Genomic DNA, 15,381 nt, shown 5'->3' with positions numbered 1-15,381 from the left:
AACCTGGTCTTTACAGAGTAATAGTAGAAAGCAAATGCCAAAGACTTTTATGAGATTTCTTTTTAATAAACAATGACAGCTGGTTCAAAAGTCAGATGTGTTTACAGTGCAATGACAGCCGCATGCTGCTGGTGAAGGAAGAAGACTAAACTAACACCAACAAGTCTCTCAAGATCACACGGGTCGGAAACAGCCCGATTGTTGTGGAGAAGCCATCTGCATGAGGTAGTCTTCCACTCGCGCCTCGATGTCCCAGTACAAGTCCTCCACTTGCTCCCTGAAGGGGGGGTGCCAGAGCCACAGCATGATCGCCGCAGCGATGGCCTGCAACAGGAAGAGGAGGCCGTACACTTTCCACCAGGTGGCACACACCAGCTGTGTGGAGAGGAGAAGATCATGAGCTGTCTTTATTGATCCCATTCCTCCTGAAATGACGGCAACGGACGCTGCTAAAGGAGCTGTGAATGCATGTGGTTTGGTGGCTGATAAACCAATGTTCTCTGCATGAAATAAAGCCCAAACTCACTGCTCTGCTACGTCGTTGCCTCATCTGCCGGAGCTCCTCTCTGCACTGGGACAGTCTGGTCTGGCTGGACTGGTACTCCTGCTCCAGCACTCGCAGCTCAGACTGCAGTTCCTCCACCTGGACATTTGACTTCTCCATCCCGTCACTGCCGACTAGTTTGATGTGTACGTGGAGTGGTTCTTACCTCCTTCTCCTTCAGCCTGAGCTTCTCCAGAGTGTAAAGGAGCTGCTCCTGCAGCTGAGACTGTCTTGTCTCCTTCACACTCACTTCACCTTCGAGATCCTCAAACCCCTCCATCAACGACTCCTGAAGCTTCACGTTTTCTAGCAGAAAATCACAACATGTGGATGATGTTCCCCTCAGCGGCTCAGATGCCTACCTCTCATGAACTGGACCTGATCCTCTAAGGCTTGGTTGTGCTCCTCCAGCTGACTCACATTCAGCTGCAGCTCCTCCCTCTTTTCCCTCAGCGAGACCACCTCCTCTGTCAGCTCGGCCTCAGTGCTCCTGGACAACTGCGCGAGCCACATGTCAAAAGAGAAACCTCTGACCTTGTAAGCCATGGTGCCCTCCACTACCTCCATCTGTCCGTGCAGTTGCTGCAGCTGCTGCTCGCCAAGCTGCTGGTGTCTCCTGAGCTGAGTAGAGTTCTCCCTCTGCTCCTCGTAGAGACCCTGCCACCTCACTGACTCGGCTTTAGATGAAACTAATGCCTCCTTGTGGAAAAACAGAAGTGGAAGACTGAGGTAGCGAGAACAACGTGGAGGCCACAGGATGATTGAAAAGCCTTGAGTAGGTACACACACCTGCAGAGTTTCAGCTTGACTCAAGGCCTCCATCTTCTCCTCCGTAGCCTTCTGCACGGCCATCGTGGCTTTCTGCTCATACAGTAGCTTTTGCTTCTCCATCTGTAGCACCAGTTTTTTCACTCCATCTTTCGGAAACTTCTACAACGAGAGCACACGCTAATGTTCGAGGGTGCAACAACAGGTGAGAGTGGTGTTCTTACCTGCAGACAGGCTTGCAGCTGCCCCTCCAGAGCATTGACCTTGTTTCTGAGCTGATGTTCGCTGCAATGAGTCTGTGCGGGTTAGAAAGGAAATGACATGTGTCACTCTGGTGGAAAACAGACTGTGTGGACTTGTGTGGAAAGTGATGTATAAATCTGAAATATTTAACAGCGATAACAGCCTGAGCTCATGTGAGACATCGTATGCATTGTTGCCATTCCCAACATCAATGAAATCACAATTTCTGCAGAAGAGTTGCAGCACAGTATTTTGCATTGCAGGCGAGGAGAGCGGAAGCAGGAAGCACCAAACCACACAGCGCTTCCGCCTCCCAGACAACAGCAGACATCTGATGCGAGAAGTTTCATGTCTCATGTTGAAGGTGTTTCCTGCTCAGCAAAGGTCGTACCGTCCAAACTTCATCAGAAGACTGGATGAGGTTTGATGTGCTCTTCTGCAGCCGGACCAGCTTCTGCTTCACCGCTTCTTCTCTCCACAGCGCCTCCTGAAATGACCAGTTTTCACTTGTTTTGTCATCACTGAAGGGTTATTTTGAAACACACCCGAGTTAAAGAAGCATAAACAATGTTTAAATCCATTAACACTTTTATCGATTTATTGTTCAATGAAAGAATTTACCTTCAAATACTCAGCTAACTGTTGAACATGCTGCAATGAAACAATGGAACAAATTGTCAAGCTGAACCAAACAGATCAGAAATGAACTCCACACTTACTGATTCCTGGATGGTGATGAAACCACTACTGTGAAGAAAACAAACATTTGTATACACTTTTCAAGTAGTTTGAGTTCAAGTCAGATGGCAATAAATATAAAAGAAAGGAGCATGAAATAGCATAAAATACTCGCAAACTTAAGAATGACTGTTTCTCAAAGCTGTAGTTTGAAGCTGCTACTTTAATAAATGCTTCAATAAACTGAAGTGAAAGATTAAATTACTGAAACACTGTAAAACACATTGTTGGAACCACTGTCATCATGTAAGACCCTCTGTTCTGCTATCCCACTGCTGCAGCTGGACAGGGGTCAGTACCTGCTAAAGACACCGGCCAGTGCTGTGGCACTCGTGCATGCAACACTGGGCTGAGCACTGAATTAAATAGCAGCAGAATAAAGATGAAACAGGAGAGAGACTCACTCGGTCTGAACACTGGAATCTCGCATTCTCAGGAGATTGTTTTCACTTTCAGACGCTACATTTGTGCTTGCAACTGAAAGACAGCGAAACAGCATTGTGTTTCAGGGCGACTGGACCTGGTAAAGTTTTCGTACCTGAGGCCATCCTGGTGGTCTGTGTGATGCTGTACGAGGTAGATGTTTGGACTTGCTGAACTTCCTGGTCAAACCACAGCGATGCCTGGTGAGACATGAGGGTGAAATAGAATCCCCAAAATGATTTATGACTTTATATTTACCCATTTACTACGATCGGGAGGTGAAGACTCTTCCATCTGTGACGTGCCTGAGCTGCGGCTGGAACTGTGAGGCATGACTTGAAAAACCTCGTCGCTCCCTCTTGAGGTTTGCCTCTCTGGGCTGAACGATCTTCTCCTCAGAAACTCCTGTTGCCTCTTCTTTCTCAACTCAGTCTTGATGAGGCCGGTGCGTTCTCTTGGAGGACTCCGGCACGAGGTGACATTGTTTCGCCCTCTCAGTTCTTCTCTTTTTTCTGCTCTGGAAGCAACTGCACGGTCAAATTCTCTCTCCAGAGGAAACCATGCCTGATAGCTGAAGACACGCTCCATCCCAGAGAGAAAGGAACTCTATAACACAGTTATGATCACCACTTCAGTTGTAGATTTACAATGCCAGCAACACCAAAATTGCTTGCTCAGCATGAATAATTTAGCAAGTGTAATCCTAGGCTCTTTACCTCAAAGTTTAACTACCATAAATGCCATGTTATGATGGTCTGTTCAGGACCTTAGGGGTCAGATATGCAAGTGTTGTGCTGCAGATGTTCCACCAACACCACTGTGCTGACACCAGCAAACACCGCTGGATCTGACTGGTGCATTTGCATCTGTTTGTGAAAACAAAGCCAGTTTTCATTGTAAAAATGTTCAGATGAGCTTACCTATGACTCCATCTCATGCCAGCAGTAGCAGTGTTTTCAGACTGGGTGAAGAGCCGTCCATCTTCTTCAAAACAACAGCACTTGAGTCTCACATGTAGCCGTTTCGGTTGAGAACGATTTTTGCAGGAAGTGTAGAGAAGCACAGCGTCATATGTTCCTCTATCTCGGCAGCCAGTCACACTTAACTGATGCCACACACGTGTGGGCCTTGAGATTACAGTCTGGCCCCGTGCATTCCCTTCTCAGGGTGAGAATATACTGGGGTGAGAACGATGAGCATAGTTGTGGTTGTGTCTCTCGGAAAATATTTAAAATGGCAGGCCCACTGGGAATAAGAACAATAATTAAATGAACTATCACCAGCTATATAAACTGTTTTGTTTGTCTTGATATGAAAAAGTCTATACAGTATATACATATATTTTACAATAATAATTTAAAAAAAACAACCTTGAACCTGATCTGCCAAAACGCTTTTACCACCTTCTTCCTACAGCACATGACAAACATTTTTTGCTCAACCAAATTTCAAATGAACAACAATATATTTGCCATTATGATCTGATATTTTAATAATGAAATTTGAGAATTTATCGTCAACTTAGCACCATCTGGTGGCTATATACTGCCACTGAGTACCCGCGACTCATAAGCTCTCGCGATGCTTCCTGCGTGTTTCTCGTGGTCCGCCATCCTTGTGGTTCTTCGCAGAAGGGCACAGAGAGGCCGAGACAAGGTGCCCGGTGGAACCCCAACTCTTCCAACATGCTTTCCAGGCTCGTCCTCGTCTCCGGTATGAATGATGCAAATGTTGTTTCATTAAATGTGCCGTATTTTCCCGAGCCGTACGGGAGCTCAAGCTTGCAGCCGCGATGTTAGACGTGTTTTGCTGAAGGGTAAAGTGAAGGCCGCGCAGTGAATGAGTGACTCGCTAGCTGCTAAATGTGACTCGAACTGTACGTTTAACTCTCAAAATATCCACCTCAGAGGAAGTTATATTTGCGCGTCAGTAGCGAGTTTACTTGACAGCACGGATAAGCGACTAGCTTGGTGTATGTCAGTAAGGTGAATTGCTGCTAGCTCCTGCTAGCTTACAGTCGCGCAACACGCAAATGTCAACTCGTTGACAGTTTGCGTCGTTCCTATTTAGTTCCGTTATGTTCTCAAAATGTATCGGTAATATAATTCCGGAATGATCCTCGTATGTGTTGAATGCTGGAGTGAAGTGTACTTGACACAACATTGTCGTTCGACTGAAGTATCATAGAGCAATTGACAGCATAGAGCAACATCGCTTTTTGTTATGAGCTCTTGACGTGAAAAAAATACAAATAAGTCTCCATAGATGCCATTTTGGACACATGACATTGACGTGTCTTCTTATGACTGAAGATGAATGGTGTTGCTTTTAAGTGATGGCCCTGTTAAACCACTCAAATGTTTTCTTTTGATTTGCAGCCGGTGCTCTGAAGAGCAGTGGCTCTCTTGGAGCCGGGTAAGTGACTTCTGTTTTGCTCTTGCTGCACAGTTGTTGGTGGCTACCGCAAGGGGAACATGTCTCTGTCGTTGTCCTCCACAGTTTGATCCAGGCATCCCGCTCCCTTCACACCTCCTCCCAGAGTCTGGCCCCAGTGCCCCCCCTCCCTGAGAAGGGAGGAAAAGTCCGTCATGGCATCTTCCCAGAGGAGATCTTCCAGCTTTTGTATCCCAAAACTGGAGTAACAGGTCTGTGATGCAAGGCATTCAAGTATTATTTGAGTCTTCCAGTTGAGTCAAATTCTGCTTAAAAGTCTGACAGAAAATTAGTTTTTCAGCTACGTAGCGCATTGTTTATAACTGCGAATAACAAAAGAGAACGCTGATCCACTCTCACTAAAATTGAATGAATTGTGGAGTCACACCAAAGCAATTCCATGTCCAACACTTCAGTCCAGATATTTGCTCATAATTGGCTTCATTATCAAAGTAACTTTTTTTTATACTCGAATGAACAAGCTGGTGTCTATTTATCCACAATGTTAGTTGGTAAAATGACTTAAACATGTCCCCTTCCCTCCCACCAGGTCCCTACATGTTGGGCACTGGCCTCTTGGTCTACCTGCTTTCCAAGGAAATCTACATTGTCAACCACGAGACGATCGCCGCCCTCTCTATCGGCACAGTCATCGTCTATGGCATCAAGAAGTTTGGACCCAGCGTCGCTGCTTTTGCTGACAAACTGAATGAGGTGAACTGGAATTTGAATTGAGTTCTATATTAAACTGCACATTTGTCCTGACATGGTTCCCATGTGTTTGCAGGAAAAAGTGGCAGAAGCTCAGAGTGCCAAGGACACTGCCATGTCCAGCCTGACTCAGGCCATTGAGGATGAGAAGAAGGAGCAGTGGAGAGTCGAGGGACGGTCGATGCTTTTTGATGCAAAGAGGGTAAACCGTCATCCATATGTTCTTACTTTAGTCACAGTCTTTGGATTGCACTGAAGTGAAGCTACTTCATGCCATTTAAAGCCAAAATATTCTGCTTTACTTTACACGTTTCACTTTTGAAAAGTGTAATTTTCCTTCAGTGGCTGTGTGCTTCGTAACTAGTTTCATATGATTTAAATTGTTTTCTGTTTCTGTCCCTCTCAGAACAACGTGGCCATGCTGCTGGAGACCAACTACAGGGAAAGAATGCACATGGTGACCCACGAGATCAAGCGGCGCCTGGACTACCAGATTGCACTGCAGAACCTCCAACGCCAGCTGGCGCAGGAGCACATGGTCAACTGGGTGGAGAAGAGTGTTGTCAGCAGCATCACTCCCCAGCAGGTCAGCTGCGAACCTCAAACGTGTTTGGGTAGACCTGTCGAGTGACGGCTTCTCTTGTGTTCTAGGAGAAGGAGAGCATCGCCAAGTGCATCATGGACCTGAAGGCGCTGGCCAAGACCACCCAGACCAAAACAGCCTAAAGTCCAGTCTCCACCTTCTACATTTTTCGTTATAGAATAAAATATTTCTGTGAAAAGACGGTGTGTACGGTATTTACACGTCAACCGAAATAAACGCTTCTCTTGTCTGACCTCAGCTGTGTTTTCCTCTGTTCACGTGGCGCTCGGTGTTGCTGTTTATGCTGCTGTCATTTGTTTTATTTCTTGAGTGGAGAGAGGTTGCCGTGTCCTCTTGTGTAACCCTGTTCCTTTGGTCCTCTCTGGAGACACTGCTCTGAACCTTTGGACTGGTATTATCAGGAGAATTGCTGTGTTCCATAATGACTTTACTGCGTTTCCACAAATGAGCGGCCGGCCAAACCCTGCCCTGCCAGGCTTCCGGACACTCCACTGCACTTTGGCCAGGCAGCCAGTGAGCAAGGAGCCCAAGGCGCTCATGCGTCGCATCGTTTTGGAATGACAGGGGGAAGGTAAATGGAATGATTTGTGTATTTTTACTTTTTAATACTTTAGTTTAAAAAAATCTTGTTTACCGAGATGTTTGGTTTTCTAGTTGGTAGCTTTGCTAAAAAAACTGTTCTACACAATCTAGCAGGTTTGTGAGATTCCATTTCTTTGTTTTAATTCTACTCAAACGGCACATTAACGGTTTGGTTTTAAAGGAAATTCCTGTCCAGCCCTCTCAAACTTTGTTTAAAGAGGTGTGACTGTCCAGAAACTCTTTCACAATAGTCGGTGATGCATGTCACCTGACAACAGCGCTGAAACATCCTGAGACACAGAGTCTGTGATTCCGAGCTGAAATTATATTGTTTTCATGTCGTCACCTATAAGACGCGGGTGTCATCAGTCAGACGAGTCGATCCATGGAAGCGATTTAATTTACTGTTTTTATCTGCAGTACTGTCATCTGCCTTGTTGAAGATGACAGGAAGTGTTTGTTCCAGAGTAAAAGTTGGTCAACCTTAGGCTAATACTCCACTCTCTGTTGCCATAAAGCTTTTTATTTCTCCTTTTAAATAGAATATACATGAGTAAATGTTGCAGTTCTTTTGAGAAGCACCGTAAAACAGAAGAAGCTAGCTCCTAGTTTACTAAAAAAGTGAAATGAATCAGGTGAAACTATTCTTCTTAGACACTGCAGTTGAAGGTCCACCACTCTCCAGGTCATATTTGCTTGTAGTAAATTCTGCTTCTCTTCAGCAGATAACAGTGAGAAATGTTCAACGGGACACCCTTCTCTTACACCCCAAGGTCAGTCAAGGTCTTGTGTGTGCGTGTGCGGTGGTTTGCGGGCTGATAACCGTGGTGTGTTCAGGGGCATCCACGCGGACGAGCCCCATGTGCCGAGACGAAGTTTCCGTGACAACCTGCGTGCATCCTCGCCTCAGATGAACATGTCCAGGCCCAATGGCAGAAACATCTACAGTGAGTTCCGCTTCCAAAGTCGGTTCTTCTTCCTTGTCTGTTTTTTATTTTTAAAGTTCTCTCTCAGTGCAGAGAAAAGAGTACAGCGACGCTCTCAACAGGCAGCCCAACAACTTTCACTTCAGGGTGGAGGTAAGTCCACAGCATTGAGATGAGCCTCTTCTCCATCTTCAGCTCCACGTCTCGCCGCCTGCAGCACCTGTTCACCTGCGAGCTGGATGGTCAGGAGGTGAGGACGCTGGAGGACTGCGTGGCCAAGCTGAAGAGGCTGGATGTGAAGGACCGTCTGTGGCCTCAGGAGATGATCCTGGAGGTCCACAGAGGGATGCTGCTGCTCAGCGACATCGAAACCAAAGTAAGCTGCTGGCACCATGATGGTCGGTCTCCTACAGGCTGCTCCTTAAAAATGTTGAGTTTCACTTGAAAACATTCCTATCTTTATGGCGACTGTCTTCTCCGTTTGATAAGAACTTGATAATCTTTATGACCGCGAGGACATTCAGCTGGTGGCCATAAACAACATACATCAACTGTGACGCACCTTCAAGTGTTGTATCTTGTTGCCCACGTTACTGGCGTCTGACTTGTGTTGGTGACCCCTGTCTTGTCTCTCAGTCTGACCTGGAGTCGCTGCCTCTGACGTCCATCCAGCAGACCAAAGCGGTGCTGGACAGCTGCGCCTACAACTCGCTGCTGACGGTCACTGTGAAGGACCGCAACCATCGCTTCCCACAAGTGTACATCTTCCAGTGTGAGGAGGTCGGGGTGAGTCACCGTAGCAACGTCACCACGACAAGATTTGAACCTAAAAATAGCAATGACAATGAGAATAAAATGGCGACAAAAAGTAACATGGTTATAGCTATGCACTGCTGCAAATAATTTAATTTGTATATTTACAGCAAGAAAAAAAAAAAAAAAAAAAAAAATATATATATATATATATATATATATATATATATATATATATAAATATATATATATATATATATATATATATATATATATATAGAAGACGCGGAGCCAAGCGCTATGTAGAAAACCTGAAAAACTGTTGGTAAATCCACATTTTGTGACAAATCTTGTGGAAAATGATTTACTAGTGTTTGGAGTCGATGTTGTGTTTCATGAAGTGGGGTTTTAAGACTTGCGCTACAAATCTAGAAGTGTTATTTGTGGCTATAATGAAGTTTTTTGCAGGCTGCGCTCCTGAAAAATGACCTGGATAAGATTGTCCACGGTCTCGGTGACGTGGAGCCGTACAGACAAACGCCGGACATCAGGTGGGTTCGACTGCAGGTGGCGATCTTGGCTTGCTCATGGTGGAGAATCACTGCCTCAGAGTGAAAGCTTTGCGTGTTGCAGGCGGGATCTGGAGAACATCATCAGCCACCACACCTCGGGACAGCGCTGGTCCCCATCTTCGCCCCCACCACCCGTGGACCTCCCGCAGCCTCCGTGGGACTTCAGAGATCAAAGTGGGTGTGAACCTGTGTCTGACGGCTTGTTGGTCGCCGACTAACTCAGTTTTGCTTCAGACGTCCTGGTCCTTCCTCGGGTCCAGACCCCACACGACTATAGCATGGACGATGACGACGAGTCCCTGGGACCCGAGGTCAGGCCCCAGCAGGAGAGGATGGAGATGGCGAGGAACACGGTTAGTCGATGCCTCACACTCTCACGCAGTCAGCCTCATCCTGAGCAGCTCTAACCTTCAAACCTCCAGATGATCCTCAACCACATCTTGGACGATGTGGAGCTCTTCATGAACAAACTGGCTCCCATGATTAAGGCCGACCTGGCCAAAGGCAAAGGAAAGACAAAGCAAAACGGGCAAAAAAGGAAGAACAAGAAGAAAGGTAGTGCGCTCCAACCCTGTGTTGTGAAGGCCTCTGTGTGACCAGTGGCTCTCCCTCCGCAGCTGACAGTGTCCCGCCCGAGGCAGAGTTCAAGGCCTGTCTGCAGAAAGTCAAATACGGACTCAACCTGCTGGTAAACTCGCTCCTGTTTCCGGAACCTTTCGCCCGGTGAGTGACGGTTTGTTTCGCAGGCTGAACTGGAGGGGACGCTGGAAAATCCCACGGCCACGGAATACATCCACATCGTCTTCCAACTCTTAGGAATGGTGAGTTTCTTTCCTCTGACTGGTGGAGGAGGATGAGCAGGAGCCCCTCGTCCTGGCTAAAAGGTTCAGCTGTCTGTCCCCAGATGCTGCCTCACTATCCTCGCACGGTGCCCTCCTCTGTGCTCTCCCCGCTGCTGACCGACAGAGCTCTGCAGCTGCTCAACGATGTGGTCACCCCACAGGAGAAGGAGCTCTGGTCGTCTCTGGGCGACACCTGGACATTCTCCAGGTGACAGTTTCCTTCCCAGTTTCTTTCACTTTGTCTGCTCACCCGGCGGCTCCCCTCCTCACAGATCCTCGTGGCAGAGCTCAAACATCCCTCCTTACATCCCTGAATTCAGTGATGGCTGGCAGCCCCCCGCCCCCGTGCTTGCCCCAGGAACACCCATGTCCAGGAGCAACAGTCGGCGCTTCCCAGTCAGTCGCTCCAGCAGTCAGATGAACCAAAGTCCTCCAGTGTCCAGAGGGATGCCGTCAGACAGGGTCTGTACTTTAACACCAGTTTGACCATGCAGGGAAGGAGTTTAACGTCGTCTCCTCCCACAGGTGGATGGCCCTCGCTGGAGTCCCAGCCCACCTCCTCAGTCAGTACCAGGTCCTGAGTGTGTCTCCCACTCCTGATATGTCACCAACTTGATCCTATATTTTGTGCGTTCCAGAGCCTCAGAGCCGCCGTTGTTCATGCGTGTGATTTATGACTTCATGGCGAGGAACAACCAGGAGCTGAGCATCATGAAGGGAGAGGTGGTGGAGGTGAGGAGCTCACCTTTGCTCTCACTCATGCGATATTGGATGGTGTGCTCATGTGCGGGTGACTGCAGGTGGTCGACAAGTCCCGGCAGTGGTGGCTGGTGCGGAACAACCACGGAGAGGAAGGGAGCGTTCCTCCCAAAGTTCTGGCACAGATGGAGGGCAGCTCCCCTGCACAAGGCATGGTGAGAGGACACGCTTCTGAGTTCTCCTCCCCGCGTCAGGCTCCAGGCGCTGCCACCTTGGACATGCAGTCCTCACCTGCTGCGGTCAAAGCCTGGCTGCAGTCCAAGGGCTTCTCCAGAATGTGAGTGTCAAAGTGGAACGTCTCTGCTGTCGTGTTTGGGTGCTGACCGTTCCGTCCTGCGGCAGAACAGTCAGCAGTCTGGGCGTCCTGACCGGGCACAGTCTCCTGGGGATGAGCAAGAGGGACATCCAGGCCGTGTGTCCTGAGGAAGGAGGGAGAGTTTTCTTCCAGCTTCAGGCCGTCAAGTCTTCAATCGCGGTAGGGCTCCTCTAGCGCCACAGCAGACGGTCAGACAGGACTACCTACTTTAACTGTGTATGACACCAGTGATGTCACACAATCTTATTCTTTTTGCGCTTAATATCTGCACCAGACAGACCTGAATCATTGAATGTATTTTTTATGTTCTTTGCATCGTATTTTACTGGGGAAACTATGAATATCTTGAGGCAATTGTAATACCTGCCCGTGTCCACACGAGGGCAGTGTTGCGTCTATTTTCTTGATCAGGCAATAAAAGATGAGTCAGTAAACCTGGGATTTCTGCTCCACAGCTCAGCAGCGAGTCGTCAGCATATTACAACGGCCGCTACTGAAACGTCTCAAGGATCAAGATTCGTGTGAAGCGTTGGAGCTGCGGGTGTTTGTCAGATTGTATCATGAAATGTGCATTAAATCATTAAATATGCATTAAATAATTCAACCATTCAAACCAGAATGTTTATTTCACAACAAACTTTGACAAACGGTGAAAGTGCTTCTATAAATCACAACTGATCATCGCAAAGAAAAACAGTTTTTATTCTTTCTGTTGTCCCCATTTGGCCATCTTGTTGTTGACAGGGGTTTTGAGGAACCTGCTGGACTTCATGTAGGCGTTGATCTTCTCCAGAGCCTGGTCACACAGATGTGTGTGAGATGAAACAAACTAGTGATGTCAAAGTCACAAGTTCTCACCTCAAAGTGTTTCATCAGGTCTTGGAGGTTCTTGAACTGGTTCAGACAGGCAGGCTCAAACATGCGGTGCTGGTCCAGCAGCTCGTACATGATGAAGTCCACGAACGTGATCTGAGGAGGACAAAGACCTGTGCTCACACTTGATCCTCATGTAGCTCACTGAGGTGAAGCCCTGCCTTCTCAACATGGCATGTATGGGTTCAAATCCCAGGTGGCATGAGGCCTCTGTTTTTTGCTGAACACTCCCCTCTATTGAGAGGGTCAACACTCTTCCAGACGAAGGCTTCAGCACCACACATATAGCTCAGATGGGTAAGCTGCTGTCCGTCATCAGACACCCACACCCAGCACGGGTTCAAATCCAGAGTGGAATGTGAATTATGGTTTAGCGTGGTTCATCTATTGTGATGGCTAAAAGGTCCCAGAAGGAAAACCTGGGTGCTGTCATGATAGCTCACTCGACTAAGCACATGCCTGTCATGCAGGAGACCCACTCCCAGCATGGCTTCAAGACCCAGCCCGGGCACTTTCTTTAGTCAAGTTGCTTTGCGTGAAGGTTAAAGGCGGCAAAACGAATGCTGTGTGTGTGCAGTGAAGGTGTAGTGGTGAGGGCAACCGACTGGCGGTTCCCTGAGGCTGAGAAGCCCAGGGTTCAAATCCCACCCTACACTGGTGAGCTGGAACAAACCGAGTCCTGGGTGCAGGTCGGGGTGGAGGGCCGTGTCCTCCCCCGAGGATGGAGGAGGTGAAACAGGGGGGTTATGAAACTTTTTTTTATTGCTGTTACGCACACACGCACAAAAGAGCTGCATCCCCTTACGTTGTCTCCTGCAAACCACTTCCTGTCCCCCAGGAAGTTGGAGAAACGCTGGAGTGTTCCCTGCAGGTTCTCCAGGTAGCAAGCCTTCAGTTTGTCCTGCGGAGGAGAAGACATTAAAACTCAGCGCAGTGACTTAGAATGACAGTGAAGTGGAACTCACACAGTCCTGGCTGTAGCAGATCCTCACAAAGCCGTTCCTGAAGTCCATGGCCTGGTTCTCCATCACGTCCACGCGCGCCTGCTCCTCTTCAGTGGCCCCACCTGGTCACCAAGGAGATTAGCATTAGCATCGTGACAGGAAAACAATGTCAAACTGGGTTGCAGAGACACTTGCACAGGTTTGCCTTGCGAGCGACGTATCTCATGATGGCGTTGCTCTGCGTGATCTTCACGTCTCCATCGATCAGGTACGGCAGCTGCAGGCGGACACACAGGCGTTACGGGACACGTCGTCCTATTGGAGACGCTACACTCACGTTTGGGAAGTCCAGTCCAAGCTGCTCTTTCTCCTTGATCCAGCAGCTCTTGTCAAAGGTTGGTCCTGGTGGGACGAAGGGCGGCATCATCATCATCATCATCATCATCATCATCATCATCATCATGTTGAAGGTGAGAGCGCATGTTCCAGAATTTACCATCGCCACATACGTAGTACTTGTCCTCGTACTCCACTCCAGCGTACTCCAGCAGCAGGCGGATGGGCTGCGCCAGCTGGACAATGAGAAATGTTATTGACACACATTCAGACACTCTTCCTTGCAGTTCCAGTCAGACCAACCTTTAAATTAATATTTATTTGTCAAATAACTAGAGTTATTGATTAAAATGTGTGTCATCAGATGTACTTTTTGCATTTGTAGTATTAAATGACACTTCAAATTAATGTTAAAACCCAAAACCCTCAACACAAATGTAAAATAAAGTACACGTTTAACAGTTCCACTCAGGTCATCACAAGGCTTATATTTTTTTTTATTTACAATTTATTTATGTTATTTTTAAATACACGGGGGAAAATAATTTAAGCGTGAAAAGTAAAAGACGCTTTCAAAAGGTTACTTTGAAGCCATTTGAAAGTGTACATAATAAAGTGTGACATCATCAACAAGCGTTTGATCATAAATCTTTTAGGCCATTTCTAAATAAACTGAATAAAAAAAATGTCATGTCACCACAAGAGGGCAGTGATACACAGAGACCGAGTTAACGTGGTGAAAGGCTGGATAAATGTACCAGAGCCAAATTCATAACTCATATTCAAAGCACTTCAGGCGAGGACGTGAGTCACTGCAGCTCATCCGTTAAAACCCCTTCTCCTCCCGCAGCAAAATAGGATTTCTTCATTAATAATAAAAAGCGTTTTAGTTCTGAAAACGAAAAACTTTGCCCATATTATAGGGGTGTTAATAAAAAAGGGGAGACGTTGAAATTCCAAATAGAGTGGAACAACTCCACGCCTGTCAAACATGATAAGGAGCGACCCGCCCAGGGGTGAAAGTGCAACGCAGGAGATAAAAATGTTTGACATCAAGGTTAGAAAAATGCTATCGAAACAACATTCACTACTTCATATCGTGTGCATTTCAACGTCAACAATGGTGGTCGCAAGTTGGAATATTGTCATTTGAGTGGAAGCGGCGCCCCCCAGTGGTCCAAACACAAAACAGCAACCAACAATGCAACTGAAACTTTCGTCCAAATATGAATCATAAACACAAATTTCAGAGCAAATTTGTTAACCACCAGCGTTCCCTTTCACCTGCACTCACTCTATTAGAATCCAACCGTAAACACCAGTTAAGTATTTGTGTTTATATCTAAAGATAAAACCCTGAACAATTCAACACTTGTTATATCTGCAGATGCTGGTTTACAACTAGTTTGGAGGCGATTTAGACGTTTGGAAGCTCACTCGACGGGAAGAAACACAAATCTCGCCAACAAAAACGAGAAGAGCTGCACTAGTTTGTTGCATTTAAACCCTGTCACAGTTGCAAACTCGCCATTTAAACACAACGTATACTGCACATTAGCTTTAGCATTAGCCACCACGCACTCTGATGTCGCTGCACTTGAAATCACTTTGCATGAAGGAGAAGCCTGACGCTGCCCCGGGTGCAGTTGGGCGTCAGAAGTCCACTCACCCCGCGGATGTCCCAGTAAGCCAGAATCGCAGGCATGTTCCAGTTCGCTTGAGGTCTTCACGCGGCTGCTGGGGCTGGTCTGGAGTGCAGTGTGAAGGGAGTGAGCTGGTTTTCTGCCACCGCATGTGACGGTGGAGGAGGGCGGAGCCATCCGGGCGGGCACAAAGCCTCGTTGTGTTTGTTCATGGAAGGGTGGACTTGAACGCACCCGCCCGCCCGCTTTCTTGACGCTATCCATCAAACTGACGTGCGACCTCTCAACCTGCGGTAACAATGACGCAGCATGTTCTTCACGTACCTTCAATCTAAAGTTATATAACGCTTTTGTATGTGGAAAGTCGCATG

The 15,381-nt window shown here is 47.3% G+C and overlaps 4 protein-coding genes across 6 annotated transcripts; 2 read left to right on the top strand and 2 right to left on the bottom strand.

Annotated features, from left to right (window-relative positions):
- Positions 1–50: 50 nt before the first annotated feature.
- LOC128749902 (TRAF3-interacting JNK-activating modulator) lies at positions 51–3,788 on the bottom strand. 3 transcript variants are annotated; one of them, XM_053849905.1, is made up of 14 exons: positions 3,637–3,788; positions 2,975–3,233; positions 2,832–2,916; positions 2,698–2,770; positions 2,275–2,302; positions 2,177–2,206; positions 1,947–2,042; positions 1,537–1,608; positions 1,334–1,474; positions 1,106–1,243; positions 907–1,042; positions 711–850; positions 527–643; positions 51–375 (listed from the first exon to the last, which is right to left on the bottom strand). In XM_053849905.1, the coding sequence occupies exons 1-14, from the start codon at positions 3,651–3,653 to the stop codon at positions 175–177; spliced, it is 1,533 nt and encodes a 510-aa protein (XP_053705880.1). In that variant the 5' UTR covers positions 3,654–3,788; the 3' UTR covers positions 51–174. The 3 variants fall into 3 exon arrangements, with proteins under 3 accessions (XP_053705880.1, XP_053705877.1, XP_053705879.1); XM_053849902.1 differs by having other exon boundaries at positions 2,975–3,322; positions 3,637–3,755; XM_053849904.1 differs by having other exon boundaries at positions 2,275–2,299; positions 2,975–3,322; positions 3,637–3,755.
- Positions 3,789–4,315: 527 nt separating this feature from the next.
- Positions 4,316–6,692, top strand: atp5pb (ATP synthase peripheral stalk-membrane subunit b). Its single transcript, XM_053849861.1, has 7 exons — positions 4,316–4,429; positions 5,095–5,131; positions 5,216–5,361; positions 5,700–5,863; positions 5,937–6,062; positions 6,267–6,446; positions 6,512–6,692. The coding sequence occupies exons 1-7, from the start codon at positions 4,402–4,404 to the stop codon at positions 6,584–6,586; spliced, it is 756 nt and encodes a 251-aa protein (XP_053705836.1). The 5' UTR covers positions 4,316–4,401; the 3' UTR covers positions 6,587–6,692.
- Positions 6,693–7,784: 1,092 nt separating this feature from the next.
- eps8l3b (EPS8-like 3b) lies at positions 7,785–11,711 on the top strand. Its single transcript, XM_053849714.1, has 18 exons — positions 7,785–7,819; positions 7,884–7,993; positions 8,061–8,125; positions 8,190–8,348; positions 8,609–8,758; positions 9,194–9,276; positions 9,359–9,471; positions 9,532–9,650; positions 9,720–9,852; positions 9,915–9,985; positions 10,044–10,118; positions 10,202–10,347; positions 10,412–10,601; positions 10,665–10,702; positions 10,778–10,871; positions 10,940–11,175; positions 11,241–11,373; positions 11,670–11,711. Exons 1-18 carry the CDS (start codon positions 7,785–7,787, stop codon positions 11,709–11,711), a joined length of 1,992 nt encoding a protein of 663 aa, XP_053705689.1.
- A 110-nt stretch (positions 11,712–11,821) lies between these two features.
- LOC128749823 (glutathione S-transferase Mu 4-like) lies at positions 11,822–15,192 on the bottom strand. The gene is made up of 8 exons (XM_053849751.1): positions 15,037–15,192; positions 13,528–13,603; positions 13,369–13,433; positions 13,227–13,308; positions 13,053–13,153; positions 12,893–12,988; positions 12,073–12,183; positions 11,822–12,010 (listed from the first exon to the last, which is right to left on the bottom strand). Exons 1-8 carry the CDS (start codon positions 15,070–15,072, stop codon positions 11,915–11,917), a joined length of 663 nt encoding a protein of 220 aa, XP_053705726.1. The 5' UTR covers positions 15,073–15,192; the 3' UTR covers positions 11,822–11,914.
- Positions 15,193–15,381: the final 189 nt, after the last annotated feature.

This window comes from Synchiropus splendidus, chromosome 18 (genome assembly GCF_027744825.2).
Source record: "Synchiropus splendidus isolate RoL2022-P1 chromosome 18, RoL_Sspl_1.0, whole genome shotgun sequence".
Taxonomy (NCBI): domain Eukaryota; kingdom Metazoa; phylum Chordata; class Actinopteri; order Syngnathiformes; family Callionymidae; genus Synchiropus; species Synchiropus splendidus.
The sequence above is the reverse complement of the archived record's forward strand: the minus strand, read 5'-3'. Positions and strand labels throughout refer to the sequence as shown.